At 52.8% G+C, this 17,889-nt stretch overlaps 1 protein-coding gene across 1 annotated transcript in view; it reads left to right on the top strand.

Annotated features, from left to right (window-relative positions):
- LOC137621833 (protein SpAN-like) overlaps nt 1–17,889 on the top strand; it is a 341,729-nt gene that overhangs the window by 309,056 nt on the left and 14,784 nt on the right. Inside the window, exons 12-13 of the mRNA XM_068352340.1 lie at nt 1,420–1,593; nt 1,714–2,040. Coding sequence (XP_068208441.1) covers nt 1,420–1,593; nt 1,714–2,040 — 501 coding nt within the window. The remainder of the gene's footprint in view (nt 1–1,419; nt 1,594–1,713; nt 2,041–17,889) is intronic.

The raw sequence follows: 17,889 nt of genomic DNA, 5'->3' as shown, positions 1-17,889 counted from the left end.
GGTGGTTGTCATTAACTTAGTTTGGGGGACCGCGCCAGACACCGCCAGGGACGTCCTTACCTTTGGTGTGCTTTCTGGCGGCTTCTTAAGCCCTGTCCACATGGTCGTGCATGCCCGACGGGCAAACAGTGATACCAGGCCACAATAGTTAGTGAAAATAAGGGTTGATGACGTCAGAAGCGGGAAAACTAAAGGCAGGGATCTGGCAACACTATATGATGCCAGATCCCTGTCTGTGGTTTTCCTGCTTCTGATGTCAGTAACCCTCAGTCTTAATAACTATTTTGGTCTGGTATCACTGTTTGCCCGTCGGGCATGCTCGATCGTGTGGACAGGGCTTTGAGGACACACGCCGTAACTGACCGTAACAAAAGAGTGTCTATAAGCAGTCCTGAAAGCAGGTTTACCAGTTTGGAAATGAAAGCACCAATGTTTCATTTCTGTTGTCATTCATTAGCCCTCACAATGAAAGGGAAAAGCTGGCAACTGGTATTGGCAATGATCAAATTTTACAGTCGAGTTAAAAAGTCTGCCAACACTTGCGGCGACCATTGATTGATTTTGAGTTTTCCGGTATCCTGACATCGAAAATCATTGACGTCAATATCGTTTGTTATAAATAAAGAATAAACGGAAAATCAATTCCAAACCATAAAAGCTAAGGTATCCTTATAAAAGTTAAATAGTTCCAGAAGACATGCTTCTGAAATAAATCTGAAAATGCAGCTAGCATAGTACAACACATCCTGCCCAAGAATCTTGGAGCCTAAGCTCATCCCTACACCGTGAAGTTAATTGTCTGTTGAGTTTCGAGGACTATTGAATTTAACTGCACAAACCTCCCATACTGAAATGTACTTTATTACCGAAGCCTTTTCGTGTGTCCTCCGGTCCCTAGCTGTACCTTCTTATATCTTTCTAGTTTACCTCCATTCTGGCATCCATCCTTCCTTCCTTCCTTTCTCTCTATACTCTTTTCCAGCAAGTAGGTAATTGTCCGTTGGTTGCGTTATAGCACTGAATAGCCTCCCTAGCCAAATTTTGGTCTCAGTCAATCAGGTGGATAGGTAAGACTCACGTTCCAATAGAAATCAGATTGGATGAATTTCCTCACATCTATCTTGACCAGGGAAAATTAAATGTTGTTAGCTGAGAAATGCATAGCCAAGAGTGGCAACCTCTTCCATTATGACAGTGCCATAAGAATTCAATGAGTATAATGATACATTTGCCTTCCTTTACCTAAAGAAAGAAATATTGATAGTTTTTTTTTTTTTCTTTTTTGCAAAATACGTTAGCATATTTAATATCCCATTCTCTATATAAAGAGACACCATTATCAACTTGGAAAAGGTGGAAACCCAAACCAAAGAATAAATAAATGGATAGGTTAAATAATTAACTGCACTCCTTAACCAGGTCATCAACCTCCTCTTCAACAACTACAACAACCACAACAGCCATTATACCGTCATCAACTACAATAGGAACCACGACAGCGGTTTATGACTGCCTTTGTGAACTAGTAACAACTACAACACCATCAACATCATCATCAGCTACAATCCCTGTTCAAACATCAACAACAACAGAGTGAGAGTTCAGACTTTTCTAAGGGAAAAAATGATATATGGAAAAAATCTGGTAATCACTCATCCAGAATTCCAGGATAATTCGTCAATCAATTAACAAGTCCTTCTTGTTTATTTCCAGCGAAACCTCAACAACCATAGAAACAACTACAACAACATTTGATTGCCTCTGCGAGCCAATTACAACAACATCATCAACAACCCAACCCACAACCCTTACCTCACCCATTCAAACCTCCACAACGACAACAACATTTGATTGCCTCTGTGAGCCAATTACAACGACATCCTCAACCACCCAACCCACTATTTCAACGACACCAAACACCACTTCCACATCAACCCCAACTACCACCACCTCCTCATCCACAACCTCCTCTTCCTCCACCACACCCACCTCTACAACTACTTCAACGACCCCAACGACAACCACCTCCTCATCCACAACGTCCTCTTCCTCCACCACACCAACCTCTACAACTACTTCAACGACACCCACTACAACCACCTCCTCATCCACAACGTCCTCTTCCTCCACCACACCAACCACTACAACTACTTCAACGACACCAACTACCACCACCTCCTCATCCACAACGTCCTCTTCCTCCACCACACCAACCACTACAACTACTTCAACGACACCCACTACCACCACCTCCTCATCCACAACCTCCTCTTCCTCCACCACACCAACCTCTACAACTACTTCAACGACACCCACTACCACCACCTCCTCATCCACAACCTCCTCTTCCTCCACCACACCAACCACTACAACTACTTCAACGACACCCACTACCACCACCTCCTCATCCACAACCTCCTCTTCCTCCACCACACCAACCACTACAACTACTTCAACGACACCCACTACCACCACCTCCTCATCCACAACCTCCTCTTCCTCCACCACACCAACCACTACAACTACTTCAACGACACCCACTACCACCACCTCCTCATCCACAACCTCCTCTTCCTCCACCACACCAACCACTACAACTACTTCAACGACACCCACTACCACCACCTCCTCATCCACAACCTCCTCTTCCTCCACCACACCAACCACTACAACTACTTCAACGACACCCACTACCACCACCTCCTCATCCACAACCTCCTCTTCCTCCACCACACCAACCACTACAACTACTTCAACGACACCCACTACCACCACCTCCTCATCCACAACCTCCTCGTCCTCCACCACACCAACCACTACAACTACTTCAACGACACCCACTACCACCACCTCCTCATCCACAACCTCCTCGTCCTCCACCACACCAACCACTACAACTACTTCAACGACACCCACTACCACCACCTCCTCATCCACAACCTCCTCGTCCTCCACCACACCAACCACTACAACTACTTCAACGACACCCACTACCACCACCTCCTCATCCACAACCTCCTCGTCCTCCACCACACCAACCACTACAACTACTTCAACGACACCCACTACCACCACCTCCTCATCCACAACCTCCTCGTCCTCCACCACACCAACCACTACAACTACTTCAACGACACCCACTACCACCACCTCCTCATCCACAACCTCCTCGTCCTCCACCACACCAACCACTACAACTACTTCAACGACACCCACTACCACCACCTCCTCATCCACAACCTCCTCGTCCTCCACCACACCAACCACTACAACTACTTCAACGACACCCACTACCACCACCTCCTCATCCACAACCTCCTCGTCCTCCACCACACCAACCACTACAACTACTTCAACGACACCCACTACCACCACCTCCTCATCCACAACCTCCTCGTCCTCCACCACACCAACCACTACAACTACTTCAACGACACCCACTACCACCACCTCCTCATCCACAACCTCCTCGTCCTCCACCACACCAACCACTACAACTACTTCAACGACACCCACTACCACCACCTCCTCATCCACAACGTCCTCGTCCTCCACCACACCAACCACTACAACTACTTCAACGACACCCACTACCACCACCTCCTCATCCACAACGTCCTCTTCCTCCACCACACCAACCACTACAACTACTTCAACGACCCCCACTACCACCACCTCCTCATCCACAACGTCCTCTTCCTCCACCACACCAACCACTACAACGACTTCAACGACCCCACTACCACCACCTCCTCATCCACAACGTCCTCTTCCTCCACCACACCAACCACTACAACGACTTCAACGACACCCACTACCACCACCTCCTCATCCACAACGTCCTCTTCCTCCACCACACCAACCACTACAACGACTTCAACGACACCCACTACCACCACCTCCTCATCCACAACGTCCTCTTCCTCCTCCACACCAACCACTACAACGACTTCAACGACACCCACTACCACCACCTCCTCATCCACAACCTCCTCGTCCTCCTCCACACCAACCACTACAACTACTTCAACGACACCCACTACCACCACCTCCTCATCCACAACGTCCTCTTCCTCCACCACACCAACCACTACAACTACTTCAACGACACCCACTACCACCACCTCCTCATCCACAACCTCCTCGTCCTCCACCACACCAACCACTACAACGACTTCAACGACACCCACTACCACCACCTCCTCATCCACAACCTCCTCTTCCTCCACCACACCAACCACTACAACTACTTCAACGACACCCACTACCACCACCTCCTCATCCACAACCTCCTCTTCCTCCACCACACCAACCACTACAACTACTTCAACGACACCCACTACCACCACCTCCTCATCCACAACCTCCTCTTCCTCCACCACACCAACCACTACAACTACTTCAACGACACCCACTACCACCACCTCCTCATCCACAACCTCCTCTTCCTCCACCACACCAACCACTACAACGACTTCAACGACACCCACTACCACCACCTCCTCATCCACAACCTCCTCTTCCTCCACCACACCAACCACTACAACTACTTCAACGACACCCACTACCACCACCTCCTCATCCACAACCTCCTCGTTCCTCCACCACACCAACCACTACAACTACTTCAACGACACCCACTACCACCACCTCCTCATCCACAACCTCCTCTCCTCCACCACACCAACCACTACAACGACTTCAACGACACCCACTACCACCACCTCCTCATCCACAACCTCCTCTTCCTCCACCACACCAACCACTACAACTACTTCAACGACACCCACTACCACCACCTCCTCATCCACAACCTCCTCTTCCTCCACCACACCAACCACTACAACTACTTCAACGACACCCACTACCACCACCTCCTCATCCACAACCTCCTCTTCCTCCACCACACCAACCACTACAACTACTTCAACGACACCCACTACCACCACCTCCTCATCCACAACCTCCTCTTCCTCCACCACACCAACCACTACAACTACTTCAACGACACCCACTACCACCACCTCCTCATCCACAACCTCCTCGTCCTCCACCACACCAACCACTACAACTACTTCAACGACACCCACTACCACCACCTCCTCATCCACAACCTCCTCGTCCTCCACCACACCAACCACTACAACTACTTCAACGACACCCACTACCACCACCTCCTCATCCACAACCTCCTCGTCCTCCACCACACCAACCACTACAACTACTTCAACGACACCCACTACCACCACCTCCTCATCCACAACCTCCTCGTCCTCCACCACACCAACCACTACAACTACTTCAACGACACCCACTACCACCACCTCCTCATCCACAACCTCCTCGTCCTCCACCACACCAACCACTACAACTACTTCAACGACACCCACTACCACCACCTCCTCATCCACAACCTCCTCTTCCTCCACCACACCAACCACTACAACTACTTCAACGACACCCACTACCACCACCTCCTCATCCACAACCTCCTCTTCCTCCACCACACCAACCACTACAACGACTTCAACGACACCCACTACCACCACCTCCTCATCCACAACGTCCTCTTCCTCCACCACACCAACCACAACAACGACTTCAACGACACCCACTACCACCACCTCCTCATCCACAACGTCCTCTTCCTCCACCACACCAACCACTACAACGACTTCAACGACACCCACTACCACCACCTCCTCATCCACAACGTCCTCTTCCTCCACCACACCAACCACAACAACGACTTCAACGACACCCACTACCACCACCTCCTCATCCACAACGTCCTCTTCCTCCACCACACCAACCACAACAACGACTTCAACGACACCCACTACCACCACCTCCTCATCCACAACCTCCTCTTCCTCCACCACACCAACCACAACAACGACTTCAACGACACCCACTACCACCACCTCCTCATCCACAACCTCCTCTTCCTCCACCACACCAACCACAACAACGACTTCAACGACACCCACTACCACCACCTCCTCATCCACAACCTCCTCTTCCTCCACCACACCAACCACAACAACGACTTCAACGACACCCACTACCACCACCTCCTCATCCACAACCTCCTCTTCCTCCACCACACCAACCACAACAACGACTTCAACGACACCCACTACCACCACCTCCTCATCCACAACCTCCTCTTCCTCCACCACACCAACCACAACAACGACTTCAACGACACCCACTACCACCACCTCCTCATCCACAACCTCCTCTTCCTCCACCACACCAACCACAACAACGACTTCAACGACACCCACTACCACCACCTCCTCATCCACAACCTCCTCTTCCTCCACCACACCAACCACAACAACGACTTCAACGACACCCACTACCACCACCTCCTCATCCACAACCTCCTCTTCCTCCACCACACCAACCACAACAACGACTTCAACGACACCCACTACCACCACCTCCTCATCCACAACCTCCTCTTCCTCCACCACACCAACCACAACAACGACTTCAACGACACCCACTACCACCACCTCCTCATCCACAACCTCCTCTTCCTCCACCACACCAACCACAACAACGACTTCAACGACACCCACTACCACCACCTCCTCATCCACAACCTCCTCTTCCTCCACCACACCAACCACAACAACGACTTCAACGACACCCACTACCACCACCTCCTCATCCACAACCTCCTCTTCCTCCACCACACCAACCACAACAACGACTTCAACGACACCCACTACCACCACCTCCTCATCCACAACCTCCTCTTCCTCCACCACACCAACCACAACAACGACTTCAACGACACCCACTACCACCACCTCCTCATCCACAACCTCCTCTTCCTCCACCACACCAACCACAACAACGACTTCAACGACACCCACTACCACCACCTCCTCATCCACAACCTCCTCTTCCTCCACCACACCAACCACAACAACGACTTCAACGACACCCACTACCACCACCTCCTCATCCACAACCTCCTCTTCCTCCACCACACCAACCACAACAACGACTTCAACGACACCCACTACCACCACCTCCTCATCCACAACCTCCTCTTCCTCCACCACACCAACCACAACAACGACTTCAACGACACCCACTACCACCACCTCCTCATCCACAACCTCCTCTTCCTCCACCACACCAACCACAACAACGACTTCAACGACACCCACTACCACCACCTCCTCATCCACAACCTCCTCTTCCTCCACCACACCAACCACAACAACGACTTCAACGACACCCACTACCACCACCTCCTCATCCACAACCTCCTCTTCCTCCACCACACCAACCACAACAACGACTTCAACGACACCCACTACCACCACCTCCTCATCCACAACCTCCTCTTCCTCCACCACACCAACCACAACAACGACTTCAACGACACCCACTACCACCACCTCCTCATCCACAACGTCCTCTTCCTCCACCACACCAACCACAACAACTACTTCAACGACACCCACTACCACCACCTCCTCATCCACAACGTCCTCTTCCTCCACCACACCAACCACAACAACTACTTCAACGACACCCACTACCACCACCTCCTCATCCACAACCTCCTCTTCCTCCACCACACCAACCACAACAACTACTTCAACGACACCCACTACCACCACCTCCTCATCCACAACCTCCTCTTCCTCCACCACACCAACCACAACAACTACTTCAACGACACCCACTACCACCACCTCCTCATCCACAACCTCCTCTTCCTCCACCACACCAACCACTACAACTACTTCAACGACACCCACTACCACCACCTCCTCATCCACAACCTCCTCTTCCTCCACCACACCAACCACTACAACTACTTCAACGACACCCACTACCACCACCTCCTCATCCACAACCTCCTCTTCCTCCACCACACCAACCACTACAACTACTTCAACGACACCCACTACCACCACCTCCTCATCCACAACCTCCTCTTCCTCCACCACACCAACCACTACAACTACTTCAACGACACCCACTACCACCACCTCCTCATCCACAACCTCCTCTTCCTCCACCACACCAACCACTACAACTACTTCAACGACACCCACCACCACCACCTCCTCATCCACAACCTCCTCTTCCTCCACCACACCAACCACTACAACTACTTCAACGACACCCACCACCACCACCTCCTCATCCACAACCTCCTCTTCCTCCACCACACCAACCACTACAACTACTTCAACGACACCCACCACCACCACCTCCTCATCCACAACCTCCTCTTCCTCCACCACACCAACCACTACAACTACTTCAACGACACCCACCACCACCACCTCCTCATCCACAACCTCCTCTTCCTCCACCACACCAACCACTACAACTACTTCAACGACACCCACCACCACCACCTCCTCATCCACAACCTCCTCTTCCTCCACCACACCAACCACTACAACTACTTCAACGACACCCACCACCACCACCTCCTCATCCACAACCTCCTCTTCCTCCACCACACCAACCACTACAACTACTTCAACGACACCCACCACCACCACCTCCTCATCCACAACCTCCTCTTCCTCCACCACACCAACCACTACAACTACTTCAACGACACCCACCACCACCACCTCCTCATCCACAACCTCCTCTTCCTCCACCACACCAACCACTACAACTACTTCAACGACACCCACCACCACCACCTCCTCATCCACAACCTCCTCTTCCTCCACCACACCAACCACACAACTACTTCAACGACACCCACCACCACCACCTCCTCATCCACAACCTCCTCCTCCTCCACCACACCAACCACTACAACTACTTCAACGACACCCACTACCACCACCTCCTCATCCACAACCTCCTCTTCCTCCACCACACCAACCACTACAACTACTTCAACGACACCCACTACCACCACCTCCTCATCCACAACCTCCTCTTCCTCCACCACACCAACCACTACAACTACTTCAACGACACCCACTACCACCACCTCCTCATCCACAACCTCCTCTTCCTCCACCACACCAACCACTACAACTACTTCAACGACACCCACTACCACCACCTCCTCATCCACAACCTCCTCTTCCTCCACCACACCAACCACTACAACGACTTCAACGACACCCACTACCACCACCTCCTCATCCACAACCTCCTCTTCCTCCACCACACCAACCACTACAACGACTTCAACGACACCCACTACCACCACCTCCTCATCCACAACCTCCTCTTCCTCCACCACACCAACCACTACAACGACTTCAACGACACCCACTACCACCACCTCCTCATCCACAACCTCCTCTTCCTCCACCACACCAACCACTACAACGACTTCAACGACACCCACTACCACCACCTCCTCATCCACAACCTCCTCTTCCTCCACCACACCAACCACTACAACGACTTCAACGACACCCACTACCACCACCTCCTCATCCACAACCTCCTCTTCCTCCACCACACCAACCACTACAACGACTTCAACGACACCCACTACCACCACCTCCTCATCCACAACCTCCTCTTCCTCCACCACACCAACCACTACAACGACTTCAACGACACCCACTACCACCACCTCCTCATCCACAACCTCCTCTTCCTCCACCACACCAACCACTACAACGACTTCAACGACACCCACTACCACCACCTCCTCATCCACAACCTCCTCTTCCTCCACCACACCAACCACAACAACGACTTCAACGACACCCACTACCACCACCTCCTCATCCACAACCTCCTCTTCCTCCACCACACCAACCACTACAACGACTTCAACGACACCCACTACCACCACCTCCTCATCCACAACCTCCTCTTCCTCCACCACACCAACCACTACAACTACTTCAACGACACCCACTACCACCACCTCCTCATCCACAACCTCCTCTTCCTCCACCACACCAACCACTACAACTACTTCAACGACACCCACTACCACCACCTCCTCATCCACAACCTCCTCTTCCTCCACCACACCAACCACTACAACTACTTCAACGACACCCACTACCACCACCTCCTCATCCACAACCTCCTCTTCCTCCACCACACCAACCACTACAACTACTTCAACGACACCCACTACCACCACCTCCTCATCCACAACCTCCTCTTCCTCCACCACACCAACCACTACAACTACTTCAACGACACCCACTACCACCACCTCCTCATCCACAACCTCCTCTTCCTCCACCACACCAACCACTACAACTACTTCAACGACACCCACTACCACCACCTCCTCATCCACAACCTCCTCTTCCTCCACCACACCAACCACTACAACTACTTCAACCACACCCACCACCACCACCTCCTCATCCACAACCTCCTCTTCCTCCACCACACCAACCACTACAACTACTTCAACGACACCCACCACCACCACCTCCTCATCCACAACCTCCTCTTCCTCCACCACACCAACCACTACAACTACTTCAACGACACCCACCACCACCACCTCCTCATCCACAACCTCCTCTTCCTCCACCACACCAACCACTACAACTACTTCAACGACACCCACCACCACCACCTCCTCATCCACAACCTCCTCTTCCTCCACCACACCAACCACTACAACTACTTCAACGACACCCACCACCACCACCTCCTCATCCACAACCTCCTCTTCCTCCACCACACCAACCACTACAACTACTTCAACGACACCCACCACCACCACCTCCTCATCCACAACCTCCTCTTCCTCCACCACACCAACCACTACAACTACTTCAACGACACCCACCACCACCACCTCCTCATCCACAACCTCCTCTTCCTCCACCACACCAACCACTACAACTACTTCAACGACACCCACCACCACCACCTCCTCATCCACAACCTCCTCTTCCTCCACCACACCAACCACTACAACTACTTCAACGACACCCACCACCACCACCTCCTCATCCACAACCTCCTCTTCCTCCACCACACCAACCACTACAACTACTTCAACGACACCCACCACCACCACCTCCTCATCCACAACCTCCTCTTCCTCCACCACACCAACCACTACAACTACTTCAACGACACCCACCACCACCACCACCTCCTCATCCACAACCTCCTCTTCCTCCACCACACCAACCACTACAACTACTTCAACGACACCCACCACCACCACCACCTCCTCATCCACAACCTCCTCCTCCTCCACCACACCAACCACTACAACTACTTCAACGACACCCACCACCACCACCTCCTCATCCACAACCTCCTCCTCCTCCACCACACCAACCACTACAACTACTTCAACGACACCCACCACCACCACCTCCTCATCCACAACCTCCTCCTCCTCCACCACACCAACCACTACAACTACTTCAACGACACCCACCACCACCACCTCCTCATCCACAACCTCCTCCTCCTCCACCACACCAACCACTACAACTACTTCAACGACACCCACTACCACCACCTCCTCATCCACAACCTCCTCCTCCTCCACCACACCAACCACTACAACGACTTCAACGACACCCACTACCACCACCTCCTCATCCACAACCTCCTCCTCATCCTCCACCACACCAACCACTACAACGACTTCAACGACACCCACCACCACCACCTCCTCATCCACAACCTCCTCTTCCTCCACCACACCAACCACTACAACGACTTCAACGACACCCACCACCACCACCTCCTCATCCACAACCTCCTCCTCCTCCACCACACCAACCACTACAACTACTTCAACGACACCCACCACCACCACCTCCTCATCCACAACCTCCTCCTCCTCCACCACACCAACCACTACAACTACTTCAACGACACCCACCACCACCACCTCCTCATCCACAACCTCCTCCTCCTCCACCACACCAACCACTACAACTACTTCAACGACACCCACTACCACCACCTCCTCATCCACAACCTCCTCCTCCTCCACCACACCAACCACTACAACGACTTCAACGACACCCACCACCACCACCTCCTCATCCACAACCTCCTCCTCCTCCACCACACCAACCACTACAACGACTTCAACGACACCCACTACCACCACCTCCTCATCCACAACCTCCTCTTCCTCCACCACACCAACCACTACAACGACTTCAACGACACCCACTACCACCACCTCCTCATCCACAACCTCCTCTTCCTCCACCACACCAACCACTACAACGACTTCAACGACACCCACTACCACCACCTCCTCATCCACAACCTCCTCTTCCTCCACCACACCAACCACTACAACGACTTCAACGACACCCACTACCACCACCTCCTCATCCACAACCTCCTCTTCCTCCACCACACCAACCACTACAACGACTTCAACGACACCCACTACCACCACCTCCTCATCCACAACCTCCTCTTCCTCCACCACACCAACCACAACAACGACTTCAACGACACCCACTACCACCACCTCCTCATCCACAACCTCCTCTTCCTCCACCACACCAACCACTACAACGACTTCAACGACACCCACTACCACCACCTCCTCATCCACAACCTCCTCTTCCTCCACCACACCAACCACAACAACGACTTCAACGACACCCACTACCACCACCTCCTCATCCACAACCTCCTCTTCCTCCACCACACCAACCACAACAACGACTTCAACGACACCCACTACCACCACCTCCTCATCCACAACCTCCTCTTCCTCCACCACACCAACCACTACAACGACTTCAACGACACCCACTACCACCACCTCCTCATCCACAACCTCCTCTTCCTCCACCACACCAACCACTACAACGACTTCAACGACACCCACTACCACCACCTCCTCATCCACAACCTCCTCTTCCTCCACCACACCAACCACTACAACGACTTCAACGACACCCACTACCACCACCTCCTCATCCACAACCTCCTCTTCCTCCACCACACCAACCACAACAACTACTTCAACGACACCCACTACCACCACCTCCTCATCCACAACCTCCTCTTCCTCCACCACACCAACCACTACAACGACTTCAACGACACCCACTACCACCACCTCCTCATCCACAACCTCCTCTTCCTCCACCACACCAACCACTACAACGACTTCAACGACACCCACTACCACCACCTCCTCATCCACAACCTCCTCTTCCTCCACCACACCAACCACAACAACGACTTCAACGACACCCACTACCACCACCTCCTCATCCACAACCTCCTCTTCCTCCACCACACCAACCACTACAACGACTTCAACGACACCCACTACCACCACCTCCTCATCCACAACCTCCTCTTCCTCCACCACACCAACCACTACAACGACTTCAACGACACCCACTACCACCACCTCCTCATCCACAACCTCCTCTTCCTCCACCACACCAACCACTACAACGACTTCAACGACACCCACTACCACCACCTCCTCATCCACAACCTCCTCTTCCTCCACCACACCAACCACTACAACGACTTCAACGACACCCACTACCACCACCTCCTCATCCACAACCTCCTCTTCCTCCACCACACCAACCACTACAACGACTTCAACGACACCCACTACCACCACCTCCTCATCCACAACCTCCTCTTCCTCCACCACACCAACCACTACAACGACTTCAACGACACCCACTACCACCACCTCCTCATCCACAACCTCCTCTTCCTCCACCACACCAACCACTACAACGACTTCAACGACACCCACTACCACCACCTCCTCATCCACAACCTCCTCTTCCTCCACCACACCAACCACTACAACTACGTCAACGACACCCACTACCACCACCTCCTCATCCACAACCTCCTCTTCCTCCACCACACCAACCACTACAACTACTTCAACGACACCCACTACCACCACCTCCTCATCCACAACCTCCTCTTCCTCCACCACACCAACCACTACAACTACTTCAACGACACCCACTACCACCACCTCCTCATCCACAACCTCCTCTTCCTCCACCACACCAACCACTACAACTACTTCAACGACACCCACTACCACCACCTCCTCATCCACAACCTCCTCTTCCTCCACCACACCAACCACTACAACTACTTCAACGACACCCACTACCACCACCTCCTCATCCACAACCTCCTCTCCTCCACCACACCAACCACTACAACTACTTCAACGACACCCACTACCACCACCTCCTCATCCACAACCTCCTCTTCCTCCACCACACCAACCACTACAACTACTTCAACGACACCCACTACCACCACCTCCTCATCCACAACCTCCTCTCCTCCACCACACCAACCACTACAACTACTTCAACGACACCCACTACCACCACCTCCTCATCCACAACCTCCTCTTCCTCCACCACACCAACCACTACAACTACTTCAACGACACCCACTACCACCACCTCCTCATCCACAACCTCCTCTTCCTCCACCACACCAACCACTACAACTACTTCAACGACACCCACTACCACCACCTCCTCATCCACAACCTCCTCTTCCTCCACCACACCAACCACTACAACTACTTCAACGACACCCACTACCACCACCTCCTCATCCACAACCTCCTCTTCCTCCACCACACCAACCACTACAACTACTTCAACGACACCCACTACCACCACCTCCTCATCCACAACCTCCTCTTCCTCCACCACACCAACCACTACAACTACTTCAACGACACCCACTACCACCACCTCCTCATCCACAACCTCCTCTTCCTCCACCACACCAACCACTACAACTACTTCAACGACACCCACTACCACCACCTCCTCATCCACAACCTCCTCTTCCTCCACCACACCAACCACTACAACTACTTCAACGACACCCACTACCACCACCTCCTCATCCACAACCTCCTCTTCCTCCACCACACCAACCACTACAACTACTTCAACGACACCCACTACCACCACCTCCTCATCCACAACCTCCTCTTCCTCCACCACACCAACCACTACAACTACTTCAACGACACCCACTACCACCACCTCCTCATCCACAACCTCCTCTTCCTCCACCACACCAACCACTACAACTACTTCAACGACACCCACTACCACCACCTCCTCATCCACAACCTCCTCTTCCTCCACCACACCAACCACAACAACTACTTCAACGACACCCACTACCACCACCTCCTCATCCACAACCTCCTCTTCCTCCACCACACCAACCACAACAACTACTTCAACGACACCCACTACCACCACCTCCTCATCCACAACCTCCTCTTCCTCCACCACACCAACCACAACAACTACTTCAACGACACCCACTACCACCACCTCCTCATCCACAACCTCCTCTTCCTCCACCACACCAACCACTACAACTACTTCAACGACACCCACTACCACCACCTCCTCATCCACAACCTCCTCTTCCTCCACCACACCAACCACTACAACTACTTCAACGACACCCACTACCACCACCTCCTCATCCACAACCTCCTCTTCCTCCACCACACCAACCACTACAACTACTTCAACGACACCCACTACCACCACCTCCTCATCCACAACCTCCTCTTCCTCCACCACACCAACCACAACAACTACTTCAACGACACCCACTACCACCACCTCCTCATCCACAACCTCCTCTTCCTCCACCACACCAACCACTACAACTACTTCAACGACACCCACTACCACCACCTCCTCATCCACAACCTCCTCTTCCTCCACCACACCAACCACAACAACTACTTCAACGACACCCACTACCACCACCTCCTCATCCACAACCTCCTCTTCCTCCACCACACCAACCACAACAACTACTTCAACGACACCCACTACCACCACCTCCTCATCCACAACCTCCTCTTCCTCCACCACACCAACCACTACAACTACTTCAACGACACCCACTACCACCACCTCCTCATCCACAACCTCCTCTTCCTCCACCACACCAACCACAACAACTACTTCAACGACACCCACTACCACCACCTCCTCATCCACAACCTCCTCTTCCTCCACCACACCAACCACAACAACTACTTCAACGACACCCACTACCACCACCTCCTCATCCACAACCTCCTCTTCCTCCACCACACCAACCACAACAACTACTTCAACGACACCCACTACCACCACCTCCTCATCCACAACCTCCTCTTCCTCCACCACACCAACCACTACAACTACTTCAACGACACCCACTACCACCACCTCCTCATCCACAACCTCCTCTTCCTCCACCACACCAACCACAACAACTACTTCAACGACACCCACTACCACCACCTCCTCATCCACAACCTCCTCTTCCTCCACCACACCAACCACTACAACTACTTCAACGACACCCACTACCACCACCTCCTCATCCACAACCTCCTCTTCCTCCACCACACCAACCACTACAACTACTTCAACGACACCCACTACCACCACCTCCTCATCCACAACCTCCTCTTCCTCCACCACACCAACCACTACAACTACTTCAACGACACCCACTACCACCACCTCCTCATCCACAACCTCCTCTTCCTCCACCACACCAACCACTACAACTACTTCAACGACACCCACTACCACCACCTCCTCATCCACAACCTCCTCTTCCTCCACCACACCAACCACTACAACTACTTCAACGACACCCACTACCACCACCTCCTCATCCACAACCTCCTCTTCCTCCACCACACCAACCACTACAACTACTTCAACGACACCCACTACCACCACCTCCTCATCCACAACCTCCTCTTCCTCCACCACACCAACCACTACAACTACTTCAACGACACCCACTACCACCACCTCCTCATCCACAACCTCCTCTTCCTCCACCACACCAACCACTACAACTACTTCAACGACACCCACTACCACCACCTCCTCATCCACAACCTCCTCTTCCTCCACCACACCAACCACTACAACTACTTCAACGACACCCACTACCACCACCTCCTCATCCACAACCTCCTCTTCCTCCACCACACCAACCACTACAACTACTTCAACGACACCCACTACCACCACCTCCTCATCCACAACCTCCTCTTCCTCCACCACACCAACCACTACAACTACTTCAACGACACCCACTACCACCACCTCCTCATCCACAACCTCCTCTTCCTCCACCACACCAACCACTACAACTACTTCAACGACACCCACTACCACCACCTCCTCATCCACAACCTCCTCTTCCTCCACCACACCAACCACTACAACTACTTCAACGACACCCACTACCACCACCTCCTCATCCACAACCTCCTCTTCCTCCACCACACCAACCACTACAACTACTTCAACGACACCCACTACCACCACCTCCTCATCCACAACCTCCTCTTCCTCCACCACACCAACCACTACAACTACTTCAACGACACCCACTACCACCACCTCCTCATCCACAACCTCCTCTTCCTCCACCACACCAACCACTACAACTACTTCAACGACACCCACTACCACCACCTCCTCATCCACAACCTCCTCTTCCTCCACCACACCAACCACTACAACTACTTCAACGACACCCACTACCACCACCTCCTCATCCACAACCTCCTCTTCCTCCACCACACCAACCACTACAACTACTTCAACGACACCCACTACCACCACCTCCTCATCCACAACCTCCTCATCCACAACCTCCTCTTCCTCCACCACACCAACCACTACAACGACTTCAACGACACCCACTACCACCACCTCCTCATCCACAACCTCCTCTTCCTCCACCACACCAACCACTACAACGACTTCAACGACACCCACTACCACCACCTCCTCATCCACAACCTCCTCTTCCTCCACCACACCAACCACAACAACGACTTCAACGACACCCACTACCACCACCTCCTCATCCACAACCTCC

Source organism: Palaemon carinicauda, chromosome 28 (assembly GCF_036898095.1).
Source record: "Palaemon carinicauda isolate YSFRI2023 chromosome 28, ASM3689809v2, whole genome shotgun sequence".
NCBI classification, from domain to species: Eukaryota; Metazoa; Arthropoda; class Malacostraca; order Decapoda; family Palaemonidae; genus Palaemon; species Palaemon carinicauda.
The sequence above is the reverse complement of the archived record's forward strand: the minus strand, read 5'-3'. Positions and strand labels throughout refer to the sequence as shown.